The 20689-nt window shown below is 42.0% G+C and overlaps 2 protein-coding genes across 4 annotated transcripts in view; one reads left to right on the top strand and one right to left on the bottom strand.

Moving 5' to 3' along the window:
* The window catches only part of LOC106814737 (peroxisomal membrane protein PEX13-like), a 19610-nt gene extending 10059 nt beyond the window's left edge, over positions 1-9551 (top strand). The window contains exons 8-9 of the mRNA XM_014819084.1: positions 8307-8452; positions 8884-9551. Of these exons, the coding sequence (XP_014674570.1) occupies positions 8307-8452; positions 8884-9129 (392 nt within the window). The 3' untranslated portion in view covers positions 9130-9551. The remainder of the gene's footprint in view (positions 1-8306; positions 8453-8883) is intronic.
* A 4581-nt stretch (positions 9552-14132) lies between these two features.
* The window catches only part of LOC106814738 (stromal membrane-associated protein 1-like), an 18624-nt gene continuing 12067 nt past the window's right edge, over positions 14133-20689 (bottom strand). The window contains exons 6-12 of one of the 3 annotated variants that reach the window (XM_014819085.1): positions 19251-19368; positions 18691-18812; positions 17018-17171; positions 16518-16634; positions 15210-15283; positions 14673-14822; positions 14133-14474 (exon numbers count right to left, since the gene is read on the bottom strand). In XM_014819085.1, coding sequence (XP_014674571.1) covers positions 14346-14474; positions 14673-14822; positions 15210-15283; positions 16518-16634; positions 17018-17171; positions 18691-18812; positions 19251-19368 — 864 coding nt within the window. In that variant the 3' untranslated portion in view covers positions 14133-14345. The remainder of the gene's footprint in view (positions 14475-14672; positions 14823-15209; positions 15284-16517; positions 16635-17017; positions 17172-18690; positions 18813-19250; positions 19369-20689) is intronic. The other 2 variants (XM_014819087.1, XM_014819088.1) reach the window with 2 other exon arrangements.

The following is a 20689-nucleotide window of genomic DNA, read 5'->3' as shown; positions in this document are numbered from 1 at the left end:
GTGTTAACGGATCAGTGTGCGAACCGCATTATCACAATTCCGGTGCACGTTGTGGAGAGAGCGCGTGTCATCATGGTGTTCTCCTCACTAATGGCAAGAACTCGCATGGCTTTCAATACGTCCTCTTCGGACTTGTCGGTGAGCGACCGACCCACCTGCATTCCCAGTGTTTTATTGCAACACTATAGGATTACACCCAGAGATTAAGCAGGACCAGTTTTCACTTGACTCAGCTAAAAATATAGAGGGTCTATTCACTCCCTCAACTCTTGCAGCAGCAGCAGCAGTACTGGGGGCAGCTGCAGTGTGGATGGTTGCATGTGTCGTCAGAAGTGTGGCGACCATGGTGGTGTTGAGGTCGTCTTCTTTGAAAGGACAGTCACTGATAGGACACTGGACTACAAACATGTTGTCCCTGGTGTTGCCACTCGAACATCTTCCTCATAAATGAGTAGGCACTCTTTTCAGATATATCGCTGATGCTTTATTCATGTCGACATCACAAATGATTGGGATCTGTAACACACCACAAGTGGGTGAAATAACATTTGTGAAACATATAATGCCAATATACATAAACCTATAGGCTGATGACTGTAGCATAAAGTGAAGTAGGTACAGCTGCCGTATGCCTAGCTATAGAACTACCGTATGCTTAGCTCTACAAATGTAGCCCTTCCCTGTAGGCATGTGGTGGAGCAAAAGGGTTACATTTGTAGAGCTACCGTATGGCTAGCCACAATTTACCTTCTCGCTTACATTGGCGAGAAGGTCACAAGCCAATGCAGCAGTGGCTACTCGTGAAACAGTGGTAGAGCCTGGGTTGGCTACCGTATGCCTACTTCTAGACAATACGTAATTTTTACAATCAAAATCCCCTATAATTATAATGATCAATATAGGATTACAATAAGTTAGTATATCTTCTTTCTTAATTAGAATTGGTATCCTGGTTAGGAGATTAAATAGATGCTTTAATTAATTTGATATATATCAGGAAAATCCCTATAGTTTGGGCAAGGTAAGCGGGGGTGGGGGGCTGCACAAACTCGACATGAGAATTGTTGTTGTAAGCTATAACATGATCATGATATAGAATTACAATGACCGAGTTTTTCTATATATTTCTTTTATTAATATAATAATTGATATAGAAACCCCAATTGCAATATGCACCTGTGGGTTGTATCTCTAGCATAGCGTACGTGAAGTAGACGTATGCCCTACGTAATTTTACAAATCAAAATACCTAAGACTAAGACTAAGAGTAAGTAAAACAGAGTCAGAGTCAGAGTCAGCGACAGTGTCAGAGGAGGTAAACAGAGCTTGCACAAACATGTGATTATTAGGATTTCAAACGTTATATCATAACTATAAGGTCGTATACCTTCTTTCCTCAATGTGTTTGGCACCTTTGTATAAATAATAAATGATTATAATAAATAATTGGATATATATGAGTTAAATAACTTCCTAGTTTGCACGACGCACACCCTACACTCGCTATGAGCGGTTGTCGAATCACCGACTATTTTCAGTTTGCGCAATCTCGAGATTGGTCAGCCAAACTAGGGAATCCGCAGTTTGGGCAGCACAATCGCTGCGCAATCTCGAGATTGCGCAGATTCCAAGTTTGGTTACACATGGACTCATGCTGATGGCAACGAGAATATCAGCAGAAGTGGTGAATTCAGGATATAGTCTCAGTAGAAAGTCTAACAACTCTTGCCTGCTAGTCGTCTCAGATTGCCCTCTGCCAGGAAGTGCAGTCCCAAAAACATCAGCGGTCCTGCCGGCCGACGTACAGTGCACATCTACTGTTCTACAACTGTTCACTGTGGCATGATGGCTGCACCCGTGAAACCTGTGGAAAAAGCGCCCAGTGATGCGAAATTTTGCAGTCTGCAGGCCACTGCCAAAATATTCCTCGATCACGCTGATGTATATTTTTGCTGTTAATGTACTATAACTGCTTAAAATAAATAATAATTTGGAATGTTTGTGTGTGACTTCATCTTTTACGCCGCTTTCAGTCCCGTGACGTTTTACCAAATTCCCAATGTCCTAACAATGAAACTGTGGCAACAACAACAGTCAATCAACACTCAGCAGCAACGCCTGCCAAGCGTATTAATTAAGCTAAATCAACCTGTCGGTTGTGACATGTGAATGTAGCGTTTCTCTATTACGTGTTGGATACAACATAAGCAGGGAAGATGCGGGATAGGTATGCAATTAACATAGCTCTAGTACTATAGCCGCTTACATTAACTGCCGCTTGGGCCAGCGGCAGTTAATCATTGTAAAGCGGGGACTTATAGTACTTAGCAGTAGAGCTAGCAATTAACGTGACTAGCTCATAATCATAGGTCACGGTGACGTCGCGTGTAGCTCCAACAAAGCGTATTGCTAGGGTTACAATACCTATTAGACCTATAGACCAAACCACGTATACAACCGTATAGACGTTATAGACAATACCGCTATAGACAATCCGTCGGTCACACCTGTCGCAGGGCAACGTCGCGTGTAGCGTATATTCTCATTGGGTCGCTACGTATCACTGACACCTGGCTTGGCAGAGAACAAAACACCAGACACAGCACCTGGATACGTGACATCCCTTTTCTTGTAGATTAGTTCCATAGGGCCTGTACTAATGATACAGTTACTAATTTAATTTACTTACATCTTCATATAACGTGGTCAATTATTAAAGATCTTTAACTCTTTGGTTCAAAACAGTATGATAACTGAAACAAAACAAAAGTCTGCTTTGACGATTAAACAATTTGCTCAAAACTAACACTTTACTAATCAATGCTAATCGACGGGTATTACTTCAATTACTCTTCTTTTCTCTTTCTTATTCTGTAACGCATTAACTAGGACTAGTCATTGCCGTATCAACATTATTTCGATTCGATTATTGATATAATATTATTTTTTCGATATTTCGATCGCATTCGATCGATTCGATTTAATATTGCTAATAAAAACATGAGCGTGAAAGTTACAGTAAACTCATGTAATTGTGTTCTACTATGATAACTATTGCATTTTATAATCGCTGCCTGCTTAAATACAACGTGATGGGCGAGTATATATTTATCTGAATTCAACCAGATTGACCTGCGTCGTCCGGGCGATGGCGAAGCAGCGCATGCTTTTACGTAGACAGATTTTTATGGGATTAGTGTCAGTGAACAGGATACGCCACCAGATGACAATAAAACACCACAGTTATTGATTGTCTCTGTTATGCATGCCCGCCCTGGACTACTTCCGATTAATGGCGGCGCGGCGCTCTAAGTCAAAAATCTACCTATGCTCCGCTGCTTACTTAGCAAAAAAAAAAAAAAAAAAAATAAAAAAAAATCGGATCGTCCTATTTTTTCGATTATTTCGATATTCGGATATGGACGCAAATCCATCGCCCGATTTATCGATGAGGTTGGGACGTTCATTCTAAACAAAGATTTAACAGACTGCACGGACTTGCGGGCCCCGGTTTTTGCGCACGCGCCCAACAGCTCGCGGCAACGCCGGCCCAAACAGCCGAATACGCCGCCCCCTTTGCTCCATTTAGACAGATATCTGAGACAGGCGCGTCTTTTTCTCTTCTGGCGAAAACTGGGCGCAATCCAACCGCATTTCGGGATGTGACAGCGTGAGGCATCTCCAAACGGTCTATATTTTTTTTTGGAGTTTCGCGCCTCATGGCTAAGAGTAAGCTGTCCTACAAGAAAATGCCAGAAATCTCCAATCAGCGATGACGCCTCGCTCAATGGCCGCCTACAGCGATGACGGGCCACTACTGCGAGTTATAGATATGTCTATCACAGCAACTTTTTTACGAAGTGTCGTACGAGCGCTCCACGTTGGGGTTGCGCTGGCCTAGCCATGCTATCTTCAAACGCCTCCCGCCGTGCCGGCGCCTGATACGTGACGTGCGAGTTTTACCAACCTAGATACCCCGCGCTAGCCCTGGCACGGCACGTCTGCCGAGCACTGCGCTGGCATGGCGAAGCGCGAATGACTGCGAGCACGGGTGGCTGCCGTGCCAGTTTTTACACGTAAGCTAAGTAGATACTCGCAAAGCCAGCAACAGCAACAAAAACTCGCCACTCGCCACGCCAGCGCGCTCTGCATGCAGCAGCAGCCAGCAATGCCCACGAAGCGCCGCCATAGCCGAAGCCGGTGGTGACGAAAACTGCGCGATGGTTACGCTTCCCGCCTATACGGATTCGCGCCGCCCGCCCTCCTTCGCGCGCGATTCTGTTATAGCGCGGCAGATCCGCAGATCCTGGACACACCGAGGGTCGCACGAGCACACCGTCGCGTGGCCGCCCGTACGTCCCGCGCAAGTTGCCGCGCTTAACGCCTCCGGCGCGTCGGGGAACAACGCATCTTTTGCGCAACGCCATTCTGTACCCGGTCTCTCTGATCAGCATTTACTCAATGATAAGATGAACCTTGGTAAACACACTAAACTGTAACACAGAATACATATTGTTCAGTCGATCCCATAGTCAATCTCTAAAGCGATTCCATTTGCTCTGCTTCCATGTGTTTTGCCTACATTATGGTTAGCTCTAGTAACTATAGCCCGCGTACAGTTGCCGCAGCGGCTATAGACCGTAACATGGCCATTTTTGATGAGTTTTTTCTGACAACTTTTAGCTAGATAACATGACATTGTTTTCAAAATGTGAACACTTGGATAGTAGTGTTAAGAATCGCGTCCAAAACCGGAGCCTCGAATTTCGATTAAATCTCCCTTGAACGAGCGTGTAACCGAAGTAGTAAACGGCCTGCGGCCGCGTAAGCACGATAGCATGCGTATACTATATAGTACGCGATCGATCGCGTACATCCAAAGCCGGCCGCCCGCCATCCTACCGACCTTCCGGCTCTGTTATGAAGTAGCCGGCCAGGGCTCTATACGACTGTTTCCACGTGTAGGAAACGTAGGTACGAACTGTTTCACTTCTCCGCAACGAAGTTTTGTTTAGTTAAAATATTTTGGGACTCTCTTTAGGTAAATAAAAATGACAAGAGTCGCGGAAATATTTTAATATGTATGATCGGCGGGCGTTATCTTTGAATTTTATTTTTTCTTGAAACCATCTAAAAGTGACCGCAGTTCGCACATTTATCACTCCGAATGTGAATTGGGCGGGTGACCCGAACCAAACGTAATTTTTTGGCTCGGCCTTAACTAATCATGCCTTTTTTACTGTACGTTTTAAATAGCTCACCTGGGATAAATCCTCATGGCCCAGCTGTACTGAAACTACAGTGCCACTACATAGGGCGACACGCGGAGGAGGAGGTGGCTATCGACCCCCCAGTACCGTTAAGGCCATTGCCGAAGCAGCAGCCAACAACTATGGCCTACTCGCCCGGATGACGGCAGGTTTCTCGCCTTGGGCGCTCCTCTTTCTCTGCATTGTTTATTAGTTGTAGTAAGAAACAAATTTAAGCTTAATTTAATGTTTTTCTACACAGAACGTAGAATTACTTCTAATAGCTGGTTCATTTTTCTGCTTTAGAAATTATGGTGGATATGAAATATGTACAATGGTGGCATGATTGGTGGAGTAGGAGGCATTTACAATGAACTTATGGAGGTTATGGTAGGCCTGCTTTGGAAACCAGAAAGAGCTCATTCGTACGTATAGCAGAAGACAGTTCTAGGTGATGTTGTTAGTTTAATCGATCACCATAATAATTCAAGTATAATATCCCGTAACCCTCGAAGCCTCACTCACAGTGCATAATTTATCTTAGTATGCAGAAGTTGAGGTATAGACAAAAAACCTGATGTCAGAAAAAGCAGAATTACTGACAATAATCGTCTAGTATAACTTCTCGCCTCTTCAAGTATAATATAAATTTTAATTACATATCTAATCATAGCGCATAAAACTATTTACACAGGAATGAAATATCAATAAAGTATCTAGATTGTGACCAATAAGTGTCTGCTTAATCACAATGGGGCTGTTGCTTCCAGAAATGCTTTCCAGTCAATAGAATTCCATTAGTGCATACTGTTGATCTGTTAGCATAATGTTGGAGTCCACCTACAATGCATTGTACAAGCTCCTTCAGGGCAGTACTAGGGCGTTGCAGATCACTTTTCAAGATAATTTCATATTTTCAGATTTATTTTGCTTATTACTTTTGTGTGGGAGCTGTATGCCTGTAACTGTGACAGCGTAATTTTTTTGCCAGTGATATTTAATATAATCACACACTTTCTATTGAGAAAAGGTTTCGATAAATACTTGTTTACTTACAAAGACTTGTAATTTTTTCTTGTTTTATAGTTGAAGAATCATTAGACTCAAATCTGTCTGCATTGCCTTTGGTTAAACTTGAAGTGGGTGGTAAGACAAGTACTTGTGCTGCTGCGCGTTGCGTCAATCAGGCACTGCCGGCAGGATGCTTGGGCTGAGCGCGCGGACTGCTGGGTTGCTTATCACGGTGATGGAAATGCCAAAGTACGTCTAGGTGTAAATAATAATAGATTTGCAACTTACAAGTGACCCATCAGCACGGTACATGTATCTATTGCAGGATGTCAAGCTCCTACTTCTACTCTGTTTGTTTGCTATGCGCTCTGAGGTAGTTAATGGTTAAACACTGGTAAAAATCCTGTGTCGTCAAAAACCCAATTCGTCTTTTATTTCTGCACAGGGGCAAGTCGACCTGGCCCATGCCTCTGTGCTTTTCTGTCGTGTTTCGGGTGGACCTTGGATCATCTGGCGACTGCCCTCAAGTCCATGAATGGAGTGTCTGAAATGTGCTGTGGAGAGTTGCTATGTATCTTAACAAACTACAGTTCCAGTACACCCAGGTGTATTACATCTCATCATTTCTTGTGTTTGGGAGGTAATTAGCGGTGTGTTTGTTGCACTGCAGACTCTAACGAGTGGGCCGATGGCGGAGATCATTTTTTGCCTTGACGGAGATGACTTCACCACTGCACAGGAGGGAGAACTTGACATTCAGAGTGGCAGCATATCACCGTTGCACCAAAAGGTGAATGACGAGAAAATCGCCACCACGACTTTTCATCACTGCCGCTATCTTTACTGCGTCGACTAACACGTGTTTACTTCCCGATTTAGTGATGTATCGGGTCAGATCCCTCATTATGAAGTGTGCATTAAACAAGAGCGCCCAGAGCGTCTGGGCTCATCTGATTGGGTCTGTTGCTACGGTGTATAAACGTAACATTTAAGTCGATGCGTAGGATACCTTTGTTAGGTCAGAATGTGCAGATACGCAGTTGCGTACACATCATTTCAGCAACCTGCATTCTGAAATACCTCCCAACCATTGCCGTTGATATCAAATGCGTGCCTGAAACTCCTGTTTTATGGTGCATTGTGACCCCTAACCTATAAAAAAAAAAATTAATTGTAAAAAATTATGTTATTATTAAATTGTTGTAAATAAATCATGTAAATATTTGCGTTAATTGGAAAAAATAGTTAAATGAATAAAGATACAGAAAACAGCTAAATAATAAAAATCTGATGGGATTCGATACAAGACCTTGAGCCAATTATCTCCTGCTGCTGTACCCGTTGGCTATCCCAGGCTTATTGGCTTTCTAGATTATGGATGTGCCATTGAATATGAGAACACTGTGACATCATTGAGCAGTTCAGGAATCCATGTTTAACCCTTCTTTAAGGGTCAAAAGGTTATCAGAATTCACTCTTCGCACGTCATCTTCGCACGTCAGTGGAAAGCACCCATTTCATGGCCTTTCAATAAAGTGATAAAAATGGTTAGCGTCAGGCTAGAACAAAAAAGTTGTTCACTCTGTCCATTAGGCCATGTTCCTCAGAAAATGTCTGATATCTGATCTTTCCCACTGCCCTTTGCACTGTACCTCCAATTTCGCACTGGTGATGGGTTTTCTGCCATCACACTATACACCGAATATTAGAGCATACGGTCGAGCCGTTAAGATTTGTGCCGCTAATTCTTCGTATTTCCTCCTATACCTTAAGTTAAGGGGGAAATATTCCACCTCCATTTACACATCTTGACCTTTGACCCTTGACCTCCAAATTTGTCATCCTGTGTCCTTTTCAAGACCCCCCCCCCGACGTCCCGAATATCGTGACTGTACGTAGAGCATTTAAGATTTGTGCCCAACTGTTGACGGACGCACGGATGGCCGGGCGCACGGACGATCATGCGATTCTACAAGCTGCATCTGACTATGTCAGATGAGCTAAAAACACAGTCTTAAAGTGGGACGAACTTTTGTTTTTTGACAGAAATGCAGCCAAAGGTAAGAGGATGGTTGCTCGCTAGCATGGATGGCAAGAAAATTGGACTGATTCCAGCGAATTACGTTAAGGTGCTCGGGAAGCGCAAGGGAAGAAAAAATCAGCAGTCCGCAGGTGTCGCTGGCGAACGACAGGTAATTTCCACCGTTGAGAATGCGTCGCATCTTTGCCAGTGCCAAAATGGCTTTTCCCGTACATTAGACGTACATAGTTGGGTATGCAAAGCAACCCTTACTGTGGTGGGTTACATATTTGTATCGAGTGCATATTATATACACACGTCACAGCAGTAGATTGACCCAGCCCGGCCAGGCTGCGAGACTAACGCCAATATGGTCTCCATGTATGACCGCTTCTTGGAGCTGAGCTTTACGTGAAAATTCTTTATCCAAATTAAATCTGTATGCGCAAATGTCTAGTTAATGATAAATTAAAAGAAATGTTTCTTTGAGATTTTTAGAAAGCTCGATTACATACCATAACCTAGACCAGTTTGATTCTATATACCCCCTACCAGTGTCGCACTGGCGTGTTTTAGTCGTGCACCTCGTTCGTGTGTTTGTAGCTGACAGCACCGACTGCCACCGTCGCTGATCAGCAAGTCGGCACCTCCCCCCAGACTTCCAGCACGGTCGACATGGACGATATTTTCGAGAATCCGTCTCCAGAGAGCGAGCAAAGCGGTAACGGAAGTGCGCCACTGCCCGCGCCCACTGTATTGAACACCACACTCGAAGGCATCGCTGATGCTTCCACAGTTTCGCTAGCTGCAGATATCCTGGACAGTAAGGAAAAGGAGTTGACTTCTTAGATAGATCGACGAGTCATTCCTCAGCACCCAGTCAGGATGGTTCCTAAAAATGTGATACGTGTAATAACTTGCTAGAATTAAATTATATTATACGTGATTGGTTGCTAACATATATTGACACAATAATTAACACATTCGTGTTATAATAATGAAGAATCCAACACTGTTCAAAATATTCAGTGCTTAAACTGGTAAGTGAATATAGATAATAAACAACGGGGTTTGGCCAAGTTTTACAAAATTTCATTTGTAACTCAGTATTTTAGTCATTATATTTAAATATTTATCACATAATCCATTAATTATAATATCTCCATCTGCCATATTATATGGATCTTAATTATCCATAAAATTGTGAATAATATGCAAATAATACTTGTTAACTGTAAATTTTGTAAATAAATCCCACGTCTTGCCTATCATTTTAAATCTTGTGTATTTATATTAACCAAATGAAACATAAGAATTGAAGTACTCTACAAGTGCTGCAGTGTGACAGGGCTCATCTGGTGTCTGGTGTTCTGCTGATAAATTCATTTGTGCATAGCAAGACGTCTTATACATAAGTCTTCTTTATTCTTGTTTGACTTTCGTAGCTAATTTGAACAAATATATCAGCTACACTTTCGCACCCACCTAATCTCTATGCATTGCAGACACATGTGCATTGCAGGTTGGCAGGCAACAATTATGATTAGAAGCGGGGCAGCCCATGTGTTTTTGCCTACCCACACGAGCATTCACTGATTCAGCCTTCAGGGTGCTATAGACAGACTGCTTTAGAAAATAATGATTTAAGGAGTGTAAATCTTGTTCAACAAACATTTGCCTTTGCAATTAAACTGTGCAACTGTAGCCTCACATTCACACAGGTATGGGCTCCAATAATAGCAAAAGCAGTTCAGTCCTTTGTTAACAGTGAACAAATCAATGTTTAACCCTCCTCTTGAGGGTCAAAAGGTTATCCGACACTTACTCTTCGCATGTCAGCGGAAAGTACATTTCATGGTCCTTTCAATAAAGCCATAAAAATGGTAGGTCACCGCTGAAACAAAAAAGTTTTTCAATCGCTCCGTCAGACCATGTCCTCAGAAAATGTGTCTAAAATCTGCCCTGTGTCCCATTGACCTTTGACCTCCAATTTCGGCACAGTGATGGCTTTTCCTACCATGATGCTATACACCAACTATCACGAGCCTAGGTCGAGCCGTTTAGATTTGTGCCGCAATTCTGCATTTCCTCCCTATACCTTAATAAGGAGGGAATGTTCCCTTCTTATACACCTCTTGACCTTTGACCTTTGACCCCCAGCTTCGACATCCCAACTCGTTTTCGGATTTACCTCCCCCCCCACATCCCGAATATCGTGACCGTACGTCGAGCGGTTAAGATTTGTGCCCAACTGTTGACGGACGGACGGACGGACGGACAATCATGCGATTCTACAAGCTGCACCTGAGACTATGTCAGATGAGCAAAAAATGTAGCAATCCAAGGAGCCAATGAAATTCTTATGTGATAAAACACGAAATTTTTCATTTAAATTGTGATGAAAAATATCTATAAATAAAATATTGATCAAAATGGTACAAAAATACATTGTCAACAGATGTTTTTGATCGACAAGTTCATGATTTTATTTTTTAACACAGCAATACGTAACCTGCACATGCGTTGGCACTATTGAGTACCGATCCAAACAATACGTTCCCTATATATTAGTCCGTTTATAGTATACGGCAGTAAACGGGGTGTAATTGCAGTAAAATTTTCGTGATATAAATATCCGTATCTCGTATCTAAAAAGCTGTTACATAAGGTGATTGCTTTCATAAAAGCCGCAACACTGCCATCAATTGTGTCCATGTCAGAACTACACGTTTTCACGATGCACAAGTTGTCTCAGTGAAATAGCATTAGCATTAGGCACAAATATAATCTTCACAACTGATGAGCTTGTACAATGATCCGTGGACTGTTCGTGATGCTATGAAAAGTTGAAGGACATGTGGCTAAAGATGGTTGAACATGGCATGCCATCTGATTGGAACAGATTAATTTACTAAATATTGTTAACAATAACAGTAGACCAGTGTCCAGTAAGAGAAACATCTTGAAATGTACAAGAAAATAAACCCAAATACAAATAACAAATATATATAGCGCGTGAACTATATATATACTGTACTTTAAAATTTGACTTTTTTGTAATTCGTTTTTAATACTTGTTTAAATAATAAGGCGATGTCATGTATGTTCGATGCATGAACAGTCATATTTTTACAGGCATCAAAACAATTGAACCAGTCGTTACTTCTGGTTCACGCACACAATGTCAGTTAGTAACAGACGTCTCCCTTGAAGGGTTCCACAAAACAACCTACATATCATATACCTTTGAAATCATGTATTTTGTACCTAAAGAGAAGAGCATTTAGCTTCTACATTTTAGACGTACGTATTAGTTTCAACAAATAAGCCTCTCGTTTCATTACAGTCATACTTACACTATCTACCACATAAACCCATCAACGCCACTTTAACGGCCTAAATATGTTGTCAGGCAATACGGATTTATTTACATATCACCGTACATGACAGCTTTGGTCGGTGACAATAATTATATACAACACACGTGGGCATATGTATGTATCCCAGTGGCCACCCGACCTGCTTTATCGACACAGAAGAGAGAGCTCTAAAATCACACAGCCTCTACGATTTCCGGGGCCGCATTATATCATTCCTATATCTCCGCATGGCAGAAGTTTTTCCCCTTTTTCTACACACAACCGACCGACAAGTTTACGCATGGAGAGTTCACACTGACATCTATAACTTGCTCCGTACACAAGCTGCAACACATATCCCGGGACCAGACGACATAGGACAGAACGCGACGCTAAAGACTCGTCATTGTCCACGACATATTGCACAAGTACAGACCTTACATGACTCCCGCTGACCCCATCGTCGGTTCACGAAACTTCTCTGTTCACACATACCGCACGTGCCGTAACGACAATATTGCAGAGAGGGTCTATGTCCCCCAGGGTACTGCCGGAACGTACCCTGGGTACGGTCCGGTATACCGGAACGTACCCTGGTCACTATTTGATATGGTTAGGGGTAGGATTAGGGTTAGGGTTAGGGTTAGGGTTAGGGTTAGGGTTAGGATTAGGGTTAAGGATCGGGTTCGGGTTAGGGAGTAGGCGTAGGGGACTCCCTAGACTCGTTAGTGGAGTAGACGAGGTACGGTTCAGCATATTAGATAGTACCAGGGTACGTTCCGGTATACCGGACCGTACCCAGGGTACGTCCCGGCAGTACCCAGGGGGACATAGACCCTCTCAGCGACAATATTGACATAAATCCGGACACGCTAGAAGCGTCGGTGCTTTCATACGGGCACTAGTAGCACGTGGCTTCATCTCTGCCCGTCGTCTACATTTCTAAATGGCTGGAATTTGACATTCAGGCCACCGTAAGAACATTAAGATCTCATCTGTGCGTTAACCAGTTAATCTTTACAGATGGTTATAAGTGGGAGCAAGTCAGTAGAACCGACTGGCAACTGGGCGAGGATGACGAAGCTGTTACGAAGGAAATTACACCACAAATTCGGGAGTCTTACAAACACCAAAAACAACTGGAAAATAAAATGTCCCACTAAACCTGTATAAGTATTATGATATCGTGTAAGGGGCCAGACAGGATTAACTGCATGGCCCACGGCTGGATCAACGTGGATGAACTGGCGACGCGTATGCAATGTGAAAGGGCAGTGGATATAACGTACTGAGGAATCATATTATCAGGAGTAAGATAATATAGGGAGTAAGATAATATCCTATATTATCTTACTACTGATATTATCATACACACACCGTATCCCTGAGAGCTGCATCTCAACCACATCAAACACCATACCGAAGCATTGCTGTCACTTTTCTTTCAGTCCAAACCTCACGTCAAATAACCACTACTGTGAGCGGTTTTCTTACATATGAATCATGGCTAGCGCACCTGTAAAATCACACGTCTCAGCTAATTAGACGATTACCCAGACTGGTACTGAGCCACTTGACGCACGTAGCTTTAAACTTTTCTGATTATGGTCTGTGATGGAACGTACAATGGTGGCTTTCATGGAACTGGTAATTTTGTGTTATATTTGACATTACTTGGTCAGACAGAAACAACTCTGACCACAATGCTAATAACAAAACTTGAAAATATGTTTTTGTTCCCCATTTCCACTAGTCCATGCATATTATAACCTTCCTCAGTATCACCATTATGATGATAAATACAAGATGATCAGTAATTAACACTTTCATACCAATACACTTTTCGAATTAAGCCAACTTAAACCAGCAAAATAATTGTGATTTCTCAGCCAGAATTATGTACTTATCTATCAGACATGGGTTTTCATCACTATAATACTGAATGTACATGCATTATCCACCATTCACCAACAGACAAAATCACATTTTACTTGGCCATCGTGTTTTAAAACACCTGTTGACATCGCAGATGTGCGCATGGCAACTAGCTTCGTTTTTCATCACAAACATTCACTAGCCTACCACAAAATGCTTCACATGCAAAACGAACAAAATGGACTTAAATTTGTCTATTCACATTTCACACTCAAAATACCTTCCGTTGGATGGTTACTGCGGACAATGCACATACACAGCCACTCCTTTTAAAAGCCATGCATAATTATGTGGGCTTCACACAGACGTGAAATAACAACTCACTAGCTGGGTTTTTTCCCACATGGACATTAAAACGAAATCACTGATGTGACTATCGATCGCCAATAAGGTAATCAGAGTTTAATTAATATACATCTTTATTTCAACAAACTATATACCAAGGAAAAGTTCCACCGGGAAATTCACGTTTAAACACCACTTTGAGATATATATATTATATATATATATTATATATATTATACTATATGAGATATTCAAAGTGGTGTTTTTAACGTTGGAATTTCCAGGTGAAATTTTATATATATATATATATATATGTGTGTGTGTGGAATAACCGTTTGGATGTCATCTCTACGATCTTCAGCCAATGTATACCAAAAGAGGCCAGGTAAAATTTCTAGACTGCACTGCACAGAGAGCCACTTGATCCCATTCCAAAGAGAGAGACAGAAAGAGAAAGTCAATGAATGCATATAGATCATGCTACCATCATTGCCATAGATTTGTCGAGAGAGTTTGGCCTCCAGAGGGCATTGCGTTCCATTGCGGTGCATTGTTCATGATATTAGCCTCTACATTGGGGTTTGCCATTTTTATACCAGCCAGCTGCTGTTGCACCTGCATAGAAAATAACCATAAATTATTTAGCTGCCGACATTATATCCTAGCATGCATTCAATCAGAAGCTCACACACACTAGTTCATCTCAGAATGTATCTTGCAACTAGAACGAACTGTATATTCTGAGTTCATTTGATTTTATCTTTGGACTTAATTTAACTGGTTTACGATGTGCAATTTCGTACTTGACCATACCTGCTGCAGATGCTGTTGCTGTTGTTGTTGTTGTTGTTGGTGTTGTTGCTGCTGCTGCTGCTGTTGGAACTGATTGCCATACATCGATGGTGCCACACCTCCCATAGCCATCTGTTGTCCCATCACACCTTGCATGCCCATATTAGCTTGCTGAAAATTATGAGTGCAGAGGTGGAAGGCAGACCAAGCTTGATCAACAGAATTTCTTCCCCGACAGACCGCATATCCTATGCATGAAAATTTCTTTGCGTAATGCATGTATATACTTCATAAACAGTATATTTTATAAGAAAGAGAGATTTAAAAAAAACTGATTTACAGCCACAATGAGAATTGTACTTTGGCATCCTTAGAGCTAAGATGCACTGTAGTGTATATAACTGGTACTACGCAGCACCCACCATCTTTATTTAGCAGCCATCAAAATTAACAAAATACACAAGAAGCCTCCATCAATAACTGACAGACATTCCTACTTGTCATTTCCACATTTTAATGGTACTAGTATTTAGCATTATAAAATGATTGAAATCTTACAGGAGCTGGAGCCATCTGAGGAGCTCCATTCGGGTACCCTACCGCCATCTGTTGGGGAGAAACATACATGCCACCTGAAAAGGCAAAAACCAACCATTATCAGTTTATATTTTAATAAGCACTTTAGAACCTGTAGGGACTCATCAAGAATCAGAAGAAATCATAAATACAAAGACAAATTAGGCATCCTGTTCTAGCAACCATCACAGAGTCACATTTTATCAAAATAATGCACCTATTTTTAAACAGAATGTGCGACTGTGGTTTTTCTTTATAAACTGGCACTAAAAATACCCAGTATTCATGTCCAATACTCAGAGTGCTTCTCAAATTGCATGATTTCCCCATCTTCTTCAACACACTAATAACCAGCCACACCAGAACTTTAGGAAACATAATTACTTGCTGGCATTCTCAGAAAAATCAATTTGCCTAAAAATTCTAGAAGAATGCATTCGAGCAAACAGGTTTGCTTGCAAGTGAGATGCATCAAACGACTTATTCATAACCTCTGGTTACCTCACAATGCGTACAAAATACCTCAAAGACCCAATTTGGTCAGTGCAAGGCACAAGTAAATACTCCTAAGAACAATATAATCATGTCCTTTTGCATTAACAGATTTGTTTGCTCCTTTTAATGAAAGATCAAGCGATCAAGAATGTACAGATAAAGAACCTGCCCTATCTTATAATAGTAACAACATGAGTAAAAAATCAAACAGAAAGTTACAGAAACGTGAAACAGAAGTGTACACAAGAGCAAAATTCCGCCATGTTGCAATTTACGCATTCTGATTCACTCTAATAATTCCCACGCATCCATAATGCAGGTGTACAATATATATTCTAGAACAAAACACTCACAATCAAGAGGCTTCTCGTTAAAATGGTAATGACTGATGACGATTAAGAAGTGAAATGCTAAGGGCCTTGTTCGACCATATGAAAAAAAAGAGCAAAAGCAAATCCACTTCACGACGTCTATGAAGGCAGAAATACTTTCTTCCTCTGAGAGGAAGCAAACACCATCTGATCTCACACTGGCAATGTGCTCACCGGATTATATACTACTAAAACCTACAGTGTAAGGAACCTACACACGAACGCATTAGTGAATCATAATGTAAAACCCACCACCAACAAAATTGCTACGAGCTCTACGTAACGAATACTAAAATGAACTGCCACCTTTTTAATAGCACTTACTAAACAGGTGCAGAGTTTACCGTAATAAAGGCAAACTATTGCCTTATGCATAATTTGCACAGTGTGAGGTGAGATGATGCCACCTATTTCTGATTCATACCCAGTGCTACTTGGGGATCAGTTGGAAAATGACTGTTTGATGGAGGCTGGGCCGTCATGCCTGCAAAATCTGTAAAGCTTGCCACTGGCTGCTGTTGCCCAGGGTAGAACGATCCTACTGGAAATGTGTAAGTGAATACACTCAACTCACCCAATGGAATTTATTTTCAGAACTAATTCGCAACGCCTAAGTGAAAACGTATCCTTAAAATGTGCTCTGCCAAAAGGCGAGCATTTACTTGCATACTAGCTTACACTTGCATAGACTTCGTCCCTGTGTTGTCTTTTGATTGAAATTCATAATTAAATTAAATGTTAGTTACATAAAATAGCATGCCACCAAAAACTCGAGATCTAAGAATTATTAGTAAAACTGCTCAAATTACCACAACTACCTAATGTTATTTCACAAAGTACAAAATAAAAAAAGTAGGCACTTAAATGTATTACGGTGCAGTTTTGTGGCATAGGATACAACAAACAATCCACTGATGGCCATACCAGGTACTCCGTAGGTCTGAGGTTGAGTGTAGGAGTTGTTTCCATACAGTGACAAAATGGAATCTTTGGTTGACTGGGATTTATCAATGTTTTGTTGAACTACCTGCTGGCCTTCTGACCCAAACAACGATTCGAGGTCATTGTGGCTCGATGCCTGAAAGCAATGAGAGAAAACAATGGCATTTGGGTGGCAACATTTTGCACACACTACAATGAGCCACGGTTTCAACGACTACACTACATAAATACTATATAAAGTTTTTTGTACCCAAGCTATAGGATAGCAAGAAAGCTACGGGGGAAAAACAAAATGGATTGTGCCCAAGTTATAGAAAAACAAGAAAACCATAACCAAACAAGTGCCGCGGAGCGACAGCGCTCATCTAACGTCTACTGCGGTGACTCTGTGGTGGAGTGGTGGGATTCTAGTAAACCCTGTTAGTCCCAAATGTGTTCACATACACGCCGAAACAGTGGAATGCACAGGGATGGTATCAGGAACCTTCTCAAACGAATGTTCGTTGGGATCGTTATGAAAGTTGCCACGAGATGGCGCGTACGTTTAAGTGTCTTCAGATTAAAGATGGAAGCTCCCATCATACGTAGTAGCAACAACTATTTGCAAGACAGAATAGGTAAGCACTCATCCATTTACCTACGCAAGCCTACAGGCTGCAATAGAGAGCTGCCACCTGTAACCAATTAACGCAGGCAAAAACTACACAGTACCACCAACACATGCACTGGCAGTAGCCACTGGCAGTGGCATACGTTACATGTAACATACTGACAGTACAGAATGCCATATAAATTATACGATTTAAGGAGCATAAACCTTCTTTAACCAAATTTAGCTTTTGAAATTTCACTGTGACATTGTAGCCTCATACATCCAGGCATGTATAGATTCTACTAGCAAACCCGGCAGTCAAATTCTTTCTAACAGACAGTCAACAAATCCATGTTTAACCCTCCTCTTGAGGGTCAAAAGGTTATCTGACACTTACTCTTCGCATGTCAGCAGAAAGTAGATTTCATGGTCCTTTCAATAATGCCATAAAAATGCTAGGTCACCGCTGAAACAAAAAAGTTTTTCAATCGCTCCGTCAGACCATGTGCTCAGAAAATGTCTAAAATCTGCCCTGTGCCCATTGACCTTTGACCTGTGACCTCCAATTTCGGCACAGTGATGGCTTTTCCTACCATGATGCTATACACCAACTATCACAAGCCTAGGTCGAGCCGTTTAGATTTGTGCCGCAATTCTGCATTTCCTCCCTATACCTTAAGTTAAGGAGTGAATGTTCCCCCTTCTTTTACACCTCTTGACCTTTGACCTTTGACCCCCAGCTTCGACATCCCAACTCGTTTTCGGATTACCCCCCCACGTCCCGAATATCGTGACCGTACGTCGAGCGGTTAAGATTTGTGCCCAACTGTTGACGGACGGACGGACGCTCGCACGGACGGACGGACGATCATGCGATTCTACAAGCTGCATCTGACTATGTCAGATGAGCTAAAAACAAACCAATATTTGTCGCTAAATATGTTACATCAGTGAATTTACAGCAATATATACATGAGGAGTTAACAATGGGATTATAAATGGTGACGAAATACAACAAGAAGGCTATGTTATAATAATCTTTCACAATACATGTATGACTCACCTTAGGTTTATCCAGTGCAGATGTGTTTGTAAGTGTGTTGTTTTGTACTTCCGCAATTGCAGGAGCACCAAGAAATCCGCCAAACAAATCATCACTGTTGTCCAGCTTAGGGCTGGGATCATCTGTACAATAACAGCAAAACGATACACAGAGATAAGTGTTTACAAGTAATGAATGCTAAAATGCAAGCACTACGGTACAGCGTACCACTTTACACCGTACTTTCCCAATGCACTGTGCTTCGTAACACGTAACCAGTAACATGTAATGTGAACTTTTGATGCGCATTGCTCATCTAATTATTTCTCTCAATAATACCTCTGATTACACATTTATTCATACCTTCCTCATAGCCGCGCAATACCGACCGGGGGGAAAATAACTTTTTTTTTCACGGGAGCTCTTTTTCAAAAGTCTGTGTGAAAATAGCTCTCGTCAAAAATTTTACGGGAGCTATTTTGAGCCTCACGGGAGCGATTTCTGAGGTTTGAAGAGCGAATCGCTCATCGCTCCCGTGTATTTTTTACCCTGATGCCGACGAATGAATATTATATCGTTACCGAGGCCTAGCAGATCTGCACTGTTGTTCTCCTTGTTTACTGACGCTGCGGTCGGCATCTTCAATGACTCGTTGTCAGAGCTACTCGCTCTCTGCCGCGACTTGGCCACAAGGGATGGCTAGATTCGACATAGAAAAACACAATCGCATAAAGCAGCATGCGTAAGGTTAAATGATTACAGCTCACAAGACCAGGGTTCGAATTTTGGCTGAAAATCCAAGGTCCGCTTATTTACTAGCAGTGAGTAACAAAATAGTATACAAAAATAACCATTGGTATTAACAGCATGCATGTAACTTAGAGTTGGTCTAATAATATATCTCAAGCTCTAGGAATGTTGGGGGAGCTTGTGGAAAAGGTTTTACTTTCGTTTTTCTCCTCCCCAGTCCACGGTACCCCCATGCATAGATCAAAGTTACAAGTACCTATAGAATCTTGATACAGTTTACATTGCTTCTAGATATAAATAAAAATAGTCCACTTTCTACCTAAAGAAAAGTGACGAATTCAGTTAACAGCTTTGATTTATACATGCGTGTCAGGTATCACTGGTCGTGCCCTCACTCTCCACGATAACCCCTGCGACATATGAACTTATTGTTATGTGGTCATAAAAACACTGGGGTCATGCCGCAATCGATTTCTTAAACTGTCACGAGGTTTTGTTCGTGTGGCGAATCATGCGTTGAGGGAGATCATGCCCTCGACTCTAGATGTTTTGGATACCCCATCTTCGCTTAGGAACGGAGCGTATTAGAATGCGCTCCCGTTTACAAGTCTGTCTAAACAGCCGTTGCGATAACCGTAGTATTTCAGCGTAATATGAGGGAAAAAAGTGCCGGTCAGGAGGACCGGCAGTTTCGTAGAGATGGTGGCCGAAGCAAAAACTTTGGTGGCCTCGGGCCTCCAGGTCGGCACCATTTTCGAACGCTGCACAAGACACAGACTTGACGCATCAACAGTGCGTGAAATTAGCGCTGTTTTGCCGGCGGCCGCCGGTTCAACCCCCCATATAATCCGTCCACTTGGCCTATTCAAAAATTTGCCTATCTTGCCTTTATAATTATATCAACAATATTTACCAATTTCCTGACTACTAAGAAATAAATCATGCTTCAGCAATTCCTGTCAAACAAGTAGAACTCCACTTCTTCTTCTTCTTCTCGGGTCACTACACTACACTCGGCCCAGCCCTGCAGCACACAGGACTTGGCACGGTGGTTGAAAGCCTCAAGGTCTCCAGGGCTACATGGCTCTGGCAATAAGGGCCATTTCAGGAGATGTCCCATAGTCTGGTCCTCCCCGCAGTCGCATTCGATTGGACCATCTTCAGTGTATCCCCATTTCTGCATGAGTGCCCTACATCGACCAAAACCTGTCCTGAGGCGATTTATATACCCGTCTTCGATGTACCGGGTAAGGTAAGTGAGTTGGCTGTA

The sequence above is a fragment of the Priapulus caudatus genome, unplaced genomic scaffold (genome assembly GCF_000485595.1).
Source record: "Priapulus caudatus unplaced genomic scaffold, Priapulus_caudatus-5.0.1 Scaffold970, whole genome shotgun sequence".
Classification (NCBI taxonomy): Eukaryota; Metazoa; Priapulida; class Priapulimorpha; order Priapulimorphida; family Priapulidae; genus Priapulus; species Priapulus caudatus.
This window is presented reverse-complemented; position numbering and strand designations above follow the sequence as displayed.